Genomic DNA, 14,083 nt, shown 5'->3' on the forward strand with positions numbered 1-14,083 from the left:
CAACAAATTCATTTCATATACGTCTGTTCGTTGCAATACGTATTAACACTCCAGAAAAAAAAAATAACAGCTCTGAAGATGTGCTGGAATGGAAAAAATAACATGCCCTTATTGGCTGGTTGGCTGTTGGCTCAGGAACGAAACAGAGAGCCGTTCGAATCCTCGTCCAGCTCCTCTGTTTCCTGCTGCAGAAATACTGCCGTTCCCATTTCAGTTCCTCCCACAATCCTCAGCACTTCTGTTTCCTACGTCATGAAAACACACCAAGACTGGGCATCTCTTCACGCGTCTGGCTTCTAACCACCCAGCCAGCAACCGTTGTGTGTGTGTGTGTGGGGGGGGGGGGGTCATTGCACGGCTTGCCGCTGTATAACACGCTACTTTGGATAAATCATCATAGATCACGCCATATCTCTATTTTTATTGTATTTAATTACTGCACAAAATCAATCAACTACGTACTGTCGTACAAATTACCGTGACATTAAGGTTGACGTATAGACGCCGTTCTTCCACTAAAGGTTCGTGGTGGGGAAGCTTGAAAACTCGTGTTTCAGGAGTTTATTTCTCAGAAAGCAGCAGTGGCAGTTTTACGAGAATTAAAAAGTCCATCCCATCCGAGAGGACGGCACCAATGTCCTCATGCGCCGTCCACCTTATAAAATGATAGACACTCGCCATTGTAAAAGCTGAAGTGATTTATTATGGAGAAAGCAGAAGTCATTTCTTGTTACAGCGCTGGGGTTGTAAATACACATCCGAGTACTGCAAAAAAAGACAACTTTACAATCAGTTTTTAGGACTAAATTAAGGTACATTCCGGGTCTTAAACTTCAATTCTTTAGGTTTACACAATTAAATTCTAGTATACCAACAAATCCGTCGACTGATGAAAGTGCAGGATTATTTATTTCAAGCTGGATGTCTGGAAAAATACCCGCTGATGCGTGTCCCACCGTAACGCCATATTTAAAATAATTAACTGCTGATACACAAGCTTTTACAGGTAATGCAACCTATTCGTCAGCGCTCACTACTATCAGTAAACAAAAATGTTAAATTAATTTACTTTTTTTTCCTGCTCAAGAAAGGAAGTTAAATTAAATGATACTGTCACACAGAAAGGGGTCCTTTCCTGCAGCAGACTTCTAAAGCTAACGTTCTACACACAGAGAGGAAATCACTTCACTCCAACAGCTTATAGTTCTCAAATAATCATGTTCCATTCTACGCGCAGTTGTTTTTCAAATCCATTTTCAGATGGTCTCCTCCACGATGAACTCAATGGCATGGTGTGGCGACTGACCGGTCTCCACCACGGTGATTTCATTCCCATCCATGGTGATGGTGGGAACGGAGATGCCCTGAGCGCCCAGAACAGAGGAGGGCAGGATGACGACCTGCGAGGCGCCCTCGATGCCGCCGAGCTGATCCGCCGGGATCATGACCGTCTCCGTGCCTCCGTCCGACTCCTGGAGCACGTAGATGGTCTGCACCGTATCGGAGTCCCCCGCACTAGAGGTGGCCACAGTCGTCAGCACCTTGGCTCCTTTCAGCACCTTCTGGACTTCGGCGGCCTGCGCCGCCTCCTCGATGGTATCCAGCAGGTCTCCGTGCAGCCTGGTGTGCTTGTCCAGGTTGGAGCGAGAGCGGAAGGCGGCGGGACAGTGGGAACAGGGGTAGGGCTTCTCGCCGCTGTGGGTGCGGGCGTGCTCGGTGAGGCGGGCGGCCACGCTGAAGCTCTTGCCGCAGATCCAGCAGCAGAATGGCCGCAGGCCGCTGTGGATGCGCTCGTGGTCCTGCAGATGGGGCAGCTGCCGGAAGCGCTTGCCGCACGTAGTGCACTAGTGGAGGACGGGGGGGGGGGGGGGGGTGAGCAATGGGGACAGGGGACAAAATATTAAACCGACGAAGAGGCGGGGGACTTTAATGTGTTTAATGGGCAACATGAGACGCCGCTATATTATTCTGCAGACGCAGGACCAGGCCGGAGTAGAGCGGATACAAAGTCATTTAAAGGGGTGTCGCTTTTTATTATCAATTATCCTGCTCATTTTTTTTTTTTACGTTATTAGAAAATGTCAGTAAACAAATAGCACCGTCGATAAAATGTCTTTGTTATGTCCCACCAACGGGCCACAGTCCAAAGATATTTAATTTATTCTCAGTAGACAGCGGAGATATTTTACAAGTTACGATTCCTTTTTTTAAAGCCTTCCTTATAAGTAAATGGGAAAATCCAGGTTTTCTTTGTATCCAAACGGGAATCCGGATCGCTCTCGAAATTTAATGAAATCCAAGTTACACCAAGACCCTTCTTCAGATTTTTTTTTTTTTTTTCCCATCCAGCAGTTTTTCTGTAATCCCCGTAACAGACAGTCAAAAATATAACCTCCTTGATGGAGGTAATAATAATATTAGGTAACATTTTGCTCTCTGCTTTTACCACCTGACTGCAGATGAACTCCACCTCTATGTTTGATTAAAACTGAAACAGTCCTAAATAATGACTGTCGTGCTTTGATCCCGACCAGGATGCTCAGATTGAAACCGTAATCCCCGTCGTCACTTTTGCAGAATCAGTATCTCTTCTCCTAGCTCCCTGTGCGTTTGAGGACCAATGCGCCGCGAACCTCGATCTTTAGCACGATGGACACGATTCAAATCACGATTATTAAATCCATTTTCACATCCGACGGGCTGTGATGGGCTTGGGTGGGTTCGTAGTCGATGCCCTGCCTCGTCATGAGAAGCAGAGAAAGAAGGAGAGAATAGAAACGGGCAGTCGGGGAGACGACGGGCCCTAAATCAGTCGCGTCATTAATCACAGGAAACACCCGCACAAACGTCCGTGGCCCACAGTGGAAGGCGCGGCTACGGCAGAGTGTGAGCACGAGGGGCGAGGCCACCCTAAATCTCAATTTGAACGATGGATGGTAACGGTTTGACAGCCTTTAATACGAAAGACATTCGAGGCCTTCTCCGCACAGAGGAATATTCCGTGAAGGACATTTCATGGAACACAAGGCCGATTGTTTAAATAAAATTAACACCAACACACACCACCATCACCGTTCTTACCGCAAATGGCCTCTCATCGGTGTGTGTCCTCATGTGGACATTAAAAGTGGAGTTGTAGGCAAATCCCTTGTGGCAGATCTGGCAGCGGAAGCGGGCTTGGGTTCTGGATCTGCCGAGCGTTCCCTGGAAATGGGCCAGGACGTGCTCCTCCAGGGAAGCGTTGCAGGTAAAGCGACGCCGGCAAGGCCTCACTGGGCATTTGAGAGGAGTCTGGCCCGTGTGGGACAGACGATGTAGGTCAAGGCCCTCCTGGGTCATGCAACGGTGGCCGCATAGGTCGCACTCGATCTGAGGGATGCAGGGGGGAAAGGAAAGAGGACGTAAGGGTCCAAGTGTCCATTTTGTCTTTTTCTAAACACAAATATAAAGAAGCAAAAGTATCTGGAAGTAATTATTTTTGTTTCCCCCCCCCACCTGCCCGGTGGATCGGCCCCGGCCCTGGCCTCGCCCACGGCCGGTATTCCTCTCATCCCCGGTAATGGGGCAGCGTTGCATGTGGATTTCCAGCACCGACTGGTTCACGAACTGGGATGAACAGTGGGGACACATCGCTGGTTGCTTGTCTGTTAACAGAAGAAGGGACGGTCAGAGAGGTTTCCTCATACCGCACAATGATTGGCTGCCTTGGCGTGGCTAATGGCTAGCAGCTAGCTGTCGCATCAACAACTGGCTTAACATTTAGTTTGATCGTCTATAAAATCAGAACACGAAGACTTCAACTTAACAAATTAAAAAAGAATATCAGAGAAGCCTTAAAAACATTCATTCTTAATTCTCCAGGCTGAGAAATCGCTGACACCGATGGTTCAACAGCATGTCCAGGGGGTCGTCATGCCAACATCTCGCTGTCTGCTAACCACATGTCCCGTCCATCTCAATGGACAGGATCCACTCCGCTCCCTGCTGGGACCGTCTCTAATTAAAACCGTCAATACGGTCTGCCCCGTGGCCCTGGACTGATCAATGGATCAATCTCTCCAATCATCTCTGACCCCTTACTGCACGCCGACTCTTCAGCCTTGAGTAATGAGGTTGATGTTCCGTACCCCCCCGGCCCAATTCACGTACCTCAACCTTCCTTCTGTCCCACATGGGAGGCAAATCAATGGAAACTCATTGACTTAATGCATCGGAATGCACACACACAGATAAACAAAGCAGATCGGCCACCCGGGTAAACGAATGGGGGGGGGTTTATTGTTGACGCCGTGTTAATCAATAGTAATTCACTGCACGCCGCTACGATAAGAACATCATATCTAATTGGCTCGCATCGGATTTCTTTCTCTCGTCCACTGGGGAAGCGGATTCGCATTGTGGCGGTGCAGATTCGCATTGTGGCGGTGCAGACGTTGTAAATGTGCAGCGTCTGGGAGAAACCTCGACGCTTGACGTCAGGCTGTTCGTTGTGGACAGAGTGACGAGCTCTCACCTTGGTGGACGAGCGAGTGCAAGTCCAGCTCTTTCCTGCGCTTGAAGGCTTCTCCGCAGTCTGCGCATGGGAATGGATGGCTGGTGTGGAGGAGTCTGTGTCATAAACACATTATACTTTCTTTTTTAATGACTGAGCAGGCTAGTCACAATGAAAATAACAGTCTGTCACGCTATGTTTGTGTGACAACCTGCTCTCCAGGTATGAGCTGGGAGCACCGAGTGCTAGAGTCAGAAGAAGAGAGGACATGTGAGGCTATAACATTACTCCGGATACAGGCTCGGGTGGGGGGGGGGGGGGGGGTTGGGATGTATTCACCTAAAACTGCATCCACATCGTGGAAAGGATTTAAATATTTGCTCTTTGGCAGATTCTCATTACCGCACATTGAAGTTCAAGAGACAACAGATATAAAATAGGAATTATTCAGATACAGCTAACCCCGAGGCTGCTAGAAGACGCTGAAGTCTAGTCAGGGTCACTTCTTCCTAGCCAGATATGCTTTAATTAGTAGAGCTGACCTTGCATGCATGTTATTTCCAGATAAAGCAAAGCATTTAACTGTGGATGAAACTTCCTTGATTCGTCTAATTAATCTGACAATAAAAACACATTCATCGTACTGGGGCCGTTTATTTGATGAGCCAATGCGCCAAACATCTCAAACGCAAAGATTCTGATTTTCCTCGCTTTCCTAAAAGCTTCCTTACGTTGGAGGATTTTTGGCCTTGAAGTACATAAAACAATCTTAAAACGAAGTTCTCCTCGCTGGACGGCATTTGAACGAACTCCATCGCACTCGCCTGTAAACGGCTCGCAGAACCATCTATATTTGGGTTTTACATTATTTTTACTTTTAGCTCCATATTATGTTAACTTTAAATCAAGCACTGTGCCGAGCCTCAGATTAAATTTTAACATCCAGAATATTATCCCTCAGCTAAAAATAAATGACAAATTCTTTAAATTTCAACGCCTGAAGCTACCTCTTCAACATTCTTGATGTGAAGCATTGTATTTTCTTTTTTTTTTTTATCCAGTGTGATATAGTAGAATAAAATAAAAATGGTATATCCCTCTCCCCCTCGCTCAGCTAGCTAGGGCCGGGTTCTTCCCCCCCTCCCCATCCTGGGTCATCATTATCCTCTTAATTTTCTGAGCCTCTGCCTGTCAATCATATGCGCTGCTCAAGGGCAGTCAGACGTCCGTCAGTGCGTTTGCTACGCGTTTTAATGGTTGCTAGTCCGACACGCTTCGACTACTGCAGCTCCTGGCATGAGGGAAGACGTTCATTTAAACCTGCTCTGGGATCTGCTTGGAGCAGTACATTTATAGTAATTTACACAGTAAACGATTTATTGAATACTAACAATATCCTGCTTGTACAGAGCAGATACTCAGAGCTAGTTAGTGTACTGTACTAGAGTACTGAATAACTCATGTTATTACTCTATTACGGCCATTACTTGTGATGGTTGAGCAGCTCCTCCGAGATGAACCGGGAGGGACAGTGTGGACAGGAAAACAGATGAGCAGACCCCTCGTTGTCCAGCTCGCACACCTGCCAGGAGGGAAATGAGAAATATTTTAATTCGTATTCGTACGAAATAGCCCAGACCAAGTAGCAACTTGAAGCTTACTATTTTCTGTCATGTTATTCTGGAATTAAACGTCGAATTTCAGGGGTGTCGTGATAAAAAGGACGCTGGAGCGTACCGGCCTGCGTCCACGCTTGCGCGGCGTCAGTGACGTGTGAATGCGCTGGTGTCTCTTCAGGGTGGGGGCCTGGGAGAAGGTTTTGCCACAGACGTCGCAGCCGTGGGGCTTGTTCCCCGTGTGGCTCATGCTGTGGCGCAGCAGGCTCTGGGAGTTCGTGAAGGACTTTGAGCACACCTTCAAAGCAATGGTGGGGATTAGCAGTGACATTTGCAACTTTCTGAGGTATCTCATGCGAAGGAAAACAAAGTCGCAATTTGATCCATTTTTCACCCCTCGCGGAATCTTTCAGAAATAAAATACCGAGGCTGGTTGGAAAGCCGTCGACTTCAAACTTAACCCGCATCAGACGCATTACATCGCCCGGTCAAAGTCAGCAACTCGACGTGAAAGACAGCGGGTGAATCAGGAAGTCTCGTTTCTACCTTGCAGGTGAAGAGCTTCTCCCCGGTGTGGCTGAAGACGTGGGTGCGGAGGAACACCCGCCTTGTGAAGGTCTTGCCACAGTACGGGCAAACGTGGGGCAGCGGCGTCCGGGCCCAGTCCTGCAGCAGCTTTGCAGGTGGGGGTTGGTTGGCGTTATCAGAATCTGCTGCAACGCTTTCCTCTGATTCTGCTTCGATACCCGAACTCCTGTTTCCTGACAGCACAAAACCATTTCATTGATACCAAGTCATAAAAGATGCCCCCCCCCTCCCTCCCTCCAAACGGGCTTTGAAAGAAACACTTTTACTAACCTTTGATGGTCTTAATGCCGCTCAGGATCCGGAAAGCGGGCTTGCTCCTCTTAGCGAGAGGCGAGCCCGATTCCTCAGCAGAAGCAGGCGAAAGTATCCGCTTTGAGCCTTGTGGAGAATCCTGGGGTCGGCTGGTGGACGCTTCATCGCTCGTTTCATCCTCATCTGCCGCCTCCGTCTCCGACGCCAAGTTGTGCTGCCGCCGGTGGTACAGGAACTGGGTGGTGTTCATGAAGGTCTCACCGCAGTGGACGCAACTGTGCAGCGGTGTGTGAAGGTCATGCTTCTGAGTACGATGGGCGACCAAGCCTCCCTCGCCTCTGAAGCTCTGCCCACAGTGGGTGCACATGAACAACTCGGGCTTGGTGAAAGTGGAGGAGGCGCTAGCGCCGCCGTAGCTCTGGGCGGACACCGCCGATGACTCCTCGGGCACGGCGACCGCCTTTTCTTCACCTTTCTGCCTGTGCTGCTTGCGATGGTAGAGAAATAGGGTGGTGTTGAGAAAGCATTCTCCACACACGGAGCAGCGGTGGAGAGCTTCCTCAAAGCCATGTTGGGTCTTGCGGTGGGCCACGAGTTCAGAAACCATACCGAAGCACGAGCCGCAGTCCACACACAGGAGCACCGGCTCGGGCTTCGTCTTTTTGTTTGCTTGCTTCCTCTTGGGAGACGAATCATTTAGATGAGAGGTGGAAGCGGCGACCTCAGAAGCAGAAGGACCGGAGCTCTGACCTGGTGAGGAAGGAGCAACCTGCCGGCTCTCTTCCTCCAAACCGGGTTCCTCCACTTGTTCCGGGACATTATTTTGGCTGGTGCTGAGAACGCAATAATCTGAACTGCAGATCTGATCGGCTTCTGGCTCAGGTTGGGAATCATAACCTTCATTGGTCCCAGCGGTGGATTGCTGACAGTCCCCTTCTTTGCGGTGCTGCTGCCAAAGTCTCAGGGTCTTGAAAAGCTCTTCGCAGTCCCCACATTGGTAGAGGATCCTCGGCTGGTCTGACGCCGGAGTCAAGTCCACTTCAGAATGCGTCACGGCCGGTTCAAGCGCTTGGACTTGAATCTGTTGGATTTCAACGGGCCTCGATACGTTTATTACCTGCTGCTGCAAAGACAAAGGATGACACGTTTAAAATGCGCATCCTTGAGGTTCTGCATCTTTTGCTTTGTCTACAGAGGTTCAAACATCAGACGTAAATGTTACGCGCTCTGACCGAGGTTACTGCTGCGAGGTAAACGGCAACGTCAACGCCGTGCCGTCCTAAAGACGACAAGGCCAGTGGATCATTTACCCGAGTCTGTGCCGGCACGGCGATGGGAGCGTTTCCAGATGTGTCCGACTGTTCATCGTCAGCGGTGCATGTCAGCTGGTGTTGGAGCACTTCCTCCAGAGTGTTAAACTCCTCGTAGCATGGGAAGCACATGTACACGGAGGAACTCTCAACACCTGCCAGGGATTAACAAAATTAAAAGTCATTTAATGAGAAAGCCAGCAAAGCAAAACTGATTAAAATGAAGGTGAAACAAAACCTAGCATTCTCAAAATATCACAGAGATGTCAGAATGTGTCAGAGTCCTCCTGCTGGTGCCGACCTACGACAGTTGCATTTCAAGTTGGGTTGAGAACATCGCCCTCTCCTGATGAGAAGATGTGCCTGCATATATCATCGAGAAAAAGGCTTGGATACAACGGCCAGGCCAACTCATTTAGCCAAGATGACTCACCATGCGCTGAGCCTGAGCTAATGCTACCCATTAATGCACCCAACCCTTGAAAGTTTGTCAGAAACCCGTCGGTTCCAGCAAAAGATGACACAAACAAGAATAACAGGTGCATTTGTCGGAGGCTGCGGCCTTTGGTAACTTCGTGTTTACAACAAGGCAGTGTGTGTGTGTGTGTGTGTGTGTGTGTGTGATCACAAAGCATTCATGTAATGTAGTGTCATGTCGTTTATTGCTTGTGTACAGTTCACTGTTCTGATTTTTCTTTTCTTTTTTAAACAGTGAATGCTTAAATACGAGTTAAAACGGATCAATTCAATGTTCGTTGTAGCATTCTGAACGGGCAAAAATATAAAAACATACATTGGAGGTTAATGACATGGTAATGATGCCCCGCCCGTGACCTGCTGGGGAGATGATCTAGTGAAATCCGCTGCTTTCTCTGTGCTCTTGATAATTGGGTTTATATGTAAATTACTGGAACTCAGTCTAATAGCGTCGTTAAAGGGAAACGTGAGCAGGGCTGTTCCCAACTCCACCACCAATAGCACCTTTAATATGATATGCTTTCCTGTATCTGTAAAAGATAGCACTAGCCTAAAACGCTATGGCTATAGCTCTTTGACATTCGTTTTGAAGGATGACCTGGGATGACAGTGTTCACTGAAGGGACAGCGTCAGTTCGATGTCGACGCAGAAGCAACATAGAAAGAGGAAATAATAACTCTGAGAACAAGCCTGTTAGCCCCGTTTTGCTAGCATTCTGACCCGACCTAACAGCAGCTACAAACCCCAACTAATGCTAATTGCTAACGCCTAGTTAGCATGTTACATTAACGCTGTCAACGAGCTGCTAACATGTAATGATGGCCATTTTTTTTACGCAACATGGCTAACGTTCTCACGGCGTGGCAGCTAGCCTTCTTGCTAACTCGGAAGATTTAAAACCACCGGCAGATTGCTCCCTGTTAGCGGGAGTCGAAGCCACGACAGCTAACGAGTAAGCCCCTTATACCGCTTGGACCGGTGTGGCGCTTACATTCTAGACTTCTACAAGGAGAAGAAGAAGAAAAGCCCCGAGACGCGGGGCGGGATATGCTTCTTCGGTGGTATAATGGCGGCCATAGACTTAAAGTTAACATTAGCTGTCTCCCCCCCAGCTGAATTCCTCCATTAATTATATTAGCGTTCTATTTTGGGCATGAAAAGTAACATTTGAACAACATGACTTTCAGTATTTCAACATAACTCACCTCCGTCAGACATTGTCGCTCTAGGAAGGAAATAAGACCAGAAGTCCAGCTCTTTTTTTTCCTGCTGTTTAGTAGCCTCGTCCTGATTGGCTGTTTCGCTTACTTCAAACACCAATGGCGTTGGACTATGCATAACGCTGTGGTGGTTTGTAGTGAAAAAGCGCGCCACTCCCGCAAGGCTCAGCGAGTCCTCGGTGATGCAGATAGAAACATGTTTCAATGTCCATTTTTGTTTACTCTTCACACACTCCAGCACAACTCAGATGATAATATTGTACTTTAACTCCACTATATATTTATGTGATTTCTGCACTAGAGATAAATTAGGCTCGCAACATGTCATGAGGTTAACCAGTTTGTGACTGGAATCCATAAGTGTAAGGAAATAAGAGAGGCTTATTTATTACTTTTTTTCCATCCCACTTTTATTATATTATTTTAGCATAAAGACAATTATTATAGCTTTTGGAAGAACAATTTATCTATTTAGATTCAAAAATCTGTTAAAACTCTGATTCGCTTCTACTTCTCATGGTTGGTGTATTGAATCCATAAAACAAATTAATCAGACCTTTGATCCTCAGGTCATTCTGACCTCCCTACTGTGATCATGTAAATATGATTCAATTATGAATACGAGACAGGAGCAGTTTTAATCACTTTATTAATGAGTTTATTTATACCAGCAAACAAAAACCGTCTCTCTCCCTCCATTCCCCTCACCTAATCATCTCCTTTATCCAACCGCTCTGTTCCCAATAGTGGCGCCTTACCCTCAGACGAGGGCGATAAAAGAGCACGGTCACAGCAAATTAAAAACAAAGTGTGTCAGAACATAGAAAAACATTCAAATTGCACATTTAGTTGGCTCTTTATTTAGGAAAGAGTCACGAGTACAAAGAATAATGTCCATGGTCTGCCAGCACACACACACACACACACACACACACACACACACACACATACATTCCCTGCAGCTGTGTTCAAGAAACTCACCAAGTATCTGAAGCACACACACTGAAAAAACAGGCCAAACCAGTCGCATTCATGTGACCCGCAGAAAGCCAAAACAGGAGACGGTCGGACACAGGAGAGGATTCACGTCAAAGGACAGATTCATTATTTCCCCCTACCTCCAGACACAGACACACACACACACACACACACACACACACACACACGGTCCATGCGCCCTCCCAACACCTTTACCCATAGATACAGAGGCTTGTAACATTCCCTTCACATTGAAGTTAAATGGAAAACTACAGTTCCACCTTTTGGCTAGCATGTGCACCTGCATACATAAAGGACCACTGACTGGATAACACAACGATGTCTGGATCAGAGTACAGTATCTTGGATATGAAATCAGTTGCTTGTGACAAAACTTGACTAAAGACACCCCCCCCCCCCCACATTTCTTTAAAAAAAACCCAAAAATACAATAAATAAAACAGTTATGACAACATTTAGGAGGAAAGTCATGAATAGAGAAATGGAGGGAGAGAGAAAAATTTAACATTTTGTTCTGTTTTTTTTTCCTCCTTCTGAAGCAGGGAGCTGAAATGAAATTGTATTTACAGACTGCGACTGAGGATAAACAGTCCGGCTGCTGCTGCACCGGTCTAGTAGAGAACCGAAATAATAATAAAAATTACAAGAACAACAATATAATAATAATAATAAAATAAAAGGTACTTGATATTTACACTTTAGCAGTGAAATAATGAGGTGGAAAGAGGGATGCAGAGGGATGAGAACAAAAAGGAATGGCAGGGAAGGCCCCCCCAAAAGATGTCGGGTATCAGAGGTTTGAGCATTTCTCATCAGACTATTACGGCGATGAGAAGTCGTCCTACAGTGTGGTCAGCTTTGGTTGAACATGCACATACGTGTGGTGGAAGTGAGAAATGTAGTTCCTGCTACTATCGCAGGACGAGAAGAACATAATGAATGTCAAGAAACGAGTGGGCAGACGGCGGTCAGCGTACACACTCTGCCCTCCTCTTCAGCATAAGTAAGCCAAAATCAAACCCCACACGGTAAATTGATATCATTAATGGCTATTCGGCAACTGCGATCGTAACATGAGGGACAGAGACTCCTGGATCTGAACTGCAGCGCCTCACCAATGGCTTCCTCTGTGTGAAATAAACGTTAACAGCTGGACAGCACAAACAACTGGCCACGTTTTCTTACCCTCTACTCCCTCGTAAGATGTGCAACACACTCACTTGAGAATTAAAATGAAACGCTCGAGTTTCCAGCTTAACCAAAGGAAACGCGAGCTTATATTTAAGAAACTAAAGATGTGCACTGTGCTCAAATAAGTTCCCCTCCCATCCACATGAAAGACAGTCCAGGAGCTAATTGTAAGAATAAAATAAAAAAGAGACTGTGGTGCCCAAATTTTTAATAAAATTTAAAAACAGTGCTTCTCTAAAACAACATAGGCAAAATTCAGCAATATTTTTTTTTTTTTGGTTTGGTATCAAAGATTTAAAATGTTAATATTTTTTTCTCACCACTTTGGACTCAGTGAACCGACAATACTTGAGTGGAGTTGAGGGTAGAAAGTGACACAAAAGCCGCTCGTCTACACAGCGGGTTGTATGATCAGACGCTACGAGTGTGGCATTTTTGACTACAGGATGATTGTCGATAATAGTCAGGCCTTTCAGTTTCAACTCCACAGCCAATCAGGACGGGGGTCCTTCAATGGCACCACGGGCCAACCACACATTAAATTAGCTATTGCAAATAAAAGAAAAAGTAAAATCAATAAAATTCAACCGTAGATTATACAGAAAATCCATATAACATGTACAGCCAGCCACATTTCATCTCCCCAACAAAACCAATGCAAGGTTTCTTTTACTCTAAGAGGCCAGGCAAAGGATGCCGTGGCCAGAATATCCATAAAACAATACCCTCCTCTACCTAGCAGCCATAGAAATAGTTACGATTCAAGGGAAAACTGCAATGCTGAGTGTTTGTCTGGGGGCGTACAGATGTTTCCATTCAATCGTGGAGGTTTGGAGCCAGGATGAAGGTCGAGAGGAAGAAGAGAAGATCGGAGAAAAAGAAAATGTGGAAGATGGAGAGGATGACAGAGGGACAGACGCTCAGGTGCTGTTGCTGATGGATCCAGGTGCTGAGCTGGGCTGGGCGGAACTATCTGCCACACTGCCCTCTGCAGGAGGAGAGGGGAAGCACACCAAGAAGCTCGTCATGAAGAATTTTACTAATAATTTGGATTTAATGTGTCTGAAAATAAATTGTAAATGTATAGTAAGTGATTAAATAAAGATTTATTAAAGCATATGAAGATATAACTTGATCAAAACTTTGTTGCACCTAAATTAAACCAACAGTAAATACATGATTTTACGTTGCGATACATACCGTGCGAGGCAGGTGATGTTTGTGCACGAGCGTGGGGAGGAATGAGTGTGGAGTTCAACTGGGGCTGAATAGAGAGCTCTGAGAAACGGCAGAGAAGGCAAACAGACATTCAGTTACCGGTACTACGAGGGCGTTTTTGCTGAGGCTGAATACACAAAACATGTACCGTTAAAACAGAACATACGGCAATGACAATCAGATAAACAGACCAACTGGACTGAAGTTGAAGAGGAGTGGCAGTTCTCGTCCACTGGGGAGGCGGGTGTGGGGCTGGCGCAGCTCATCGAAGAAAGCGTGCGCGCAGGCCTCCAGGGGAGAAAGTCTGGTCACCGGCGTGTATTCCAGCAGTCGAGAGCAAAGGGCGATGGCCTCCGGCGGCGTCCGCGGCTTAAAAACCTGACGGGAGAGGACCAGAACGCTGGTTTGTGAGCATTTAAGAGTCGTGTACCCCAAAAACCACTCCTCAAACGTACCCCCCAGCCTAACAGACGCGCTATTTGTGCCATTTTTGGCGCCAGATCAATGCGAGTAAAGTTCACTTCACTCCAAGTCGCTCCCTTTTTTTTTTTGTCATCAATGCCGTTTCATATTAGGCTGCAGGAACTGTACACAGAATAAAAGTACTATCGCTTTCACCTCTCAGTGACATTTGATTAGCTGCTGTTCAATCGCTTCGTCAAGTGAACGCACCTTTGTCCAAGGATGTGCTTTGATCTGTGGGAATTTGAACTCTGTGT

At 46.7% G+C, this 14,083-nt stretch overlaps 1 protein-coding gene and 1 long non-coding RNA gene across 2 annotated transcripts; both read right to left on the bottom strand.

The window, feature by feature from the left end:
• Window positions 1-695: 695 nt before the first annotated feature.
• LOC137916597 (zinc finger protein 665-like) lies at window positions 696-9,954 on the bottom strand. The gene is made up of 10 exons (XM_068759586.1): window positions 9,942-9,954; window positions 8,259-8,413; window positions 6,985-8,071; window positions 6,655-6,869; window positions 6,230-6,406; window positions 5,980-6,074; window positions 4,514-4,608; window positions 3,496-3,644; window positions 3,082-3,369; window positions 696-1,844 (listed from the first exon to the last, which is right to left on the bottom strand). The coding sequence occupies exons 1-10, from the start codon at window positions 9,952-9,954 to the stop codon at window positions 1,257-1,259; spliced, it is 2,862 nt and encodes a 953-aa protein (XP_068615687.1). The 3' UTR covers window positions 696-1,256.
• A 2,355-nt stretch (window positions 9,955-12,309) lies between these two features.
• LOC137916594 (uncharacterized) lies at window positions 12,310-13,669 on the bottom strand. Its single transcript, XR_011106521.1, has 3 exons — window positions 13,556-13,669; window positions 13,347-13,424; window positions 12,310-13,134 (listed from the first exon to the last, which is right to left on the bottom strand). It is a non-coding gene; the product is annotated as an uncharacterized lncRNA (long non-coding RNA).
• Window positions 13,670-14,083: the final 414 nt, after the last annotated feature.

Source organism: Brachionichthys hirsutus, unplaced genomic scaffold, assembly GCF_040956055.1.
Source record: "Brachionichthys hirsutus isolate HB-005 unplaced genomic scaffold, CSIRO-AGI_Bhir_v1 contig_1277, whole genome shotgun sequence".
Taxonomy (NCBI): domain Eukaryota; kingdom Metazoa; phylum Chordata; class Actinopteri; order Lophiiformes; family Brachionichthyidae; genus Brachionichthys; species Brachionichthys hirsutus.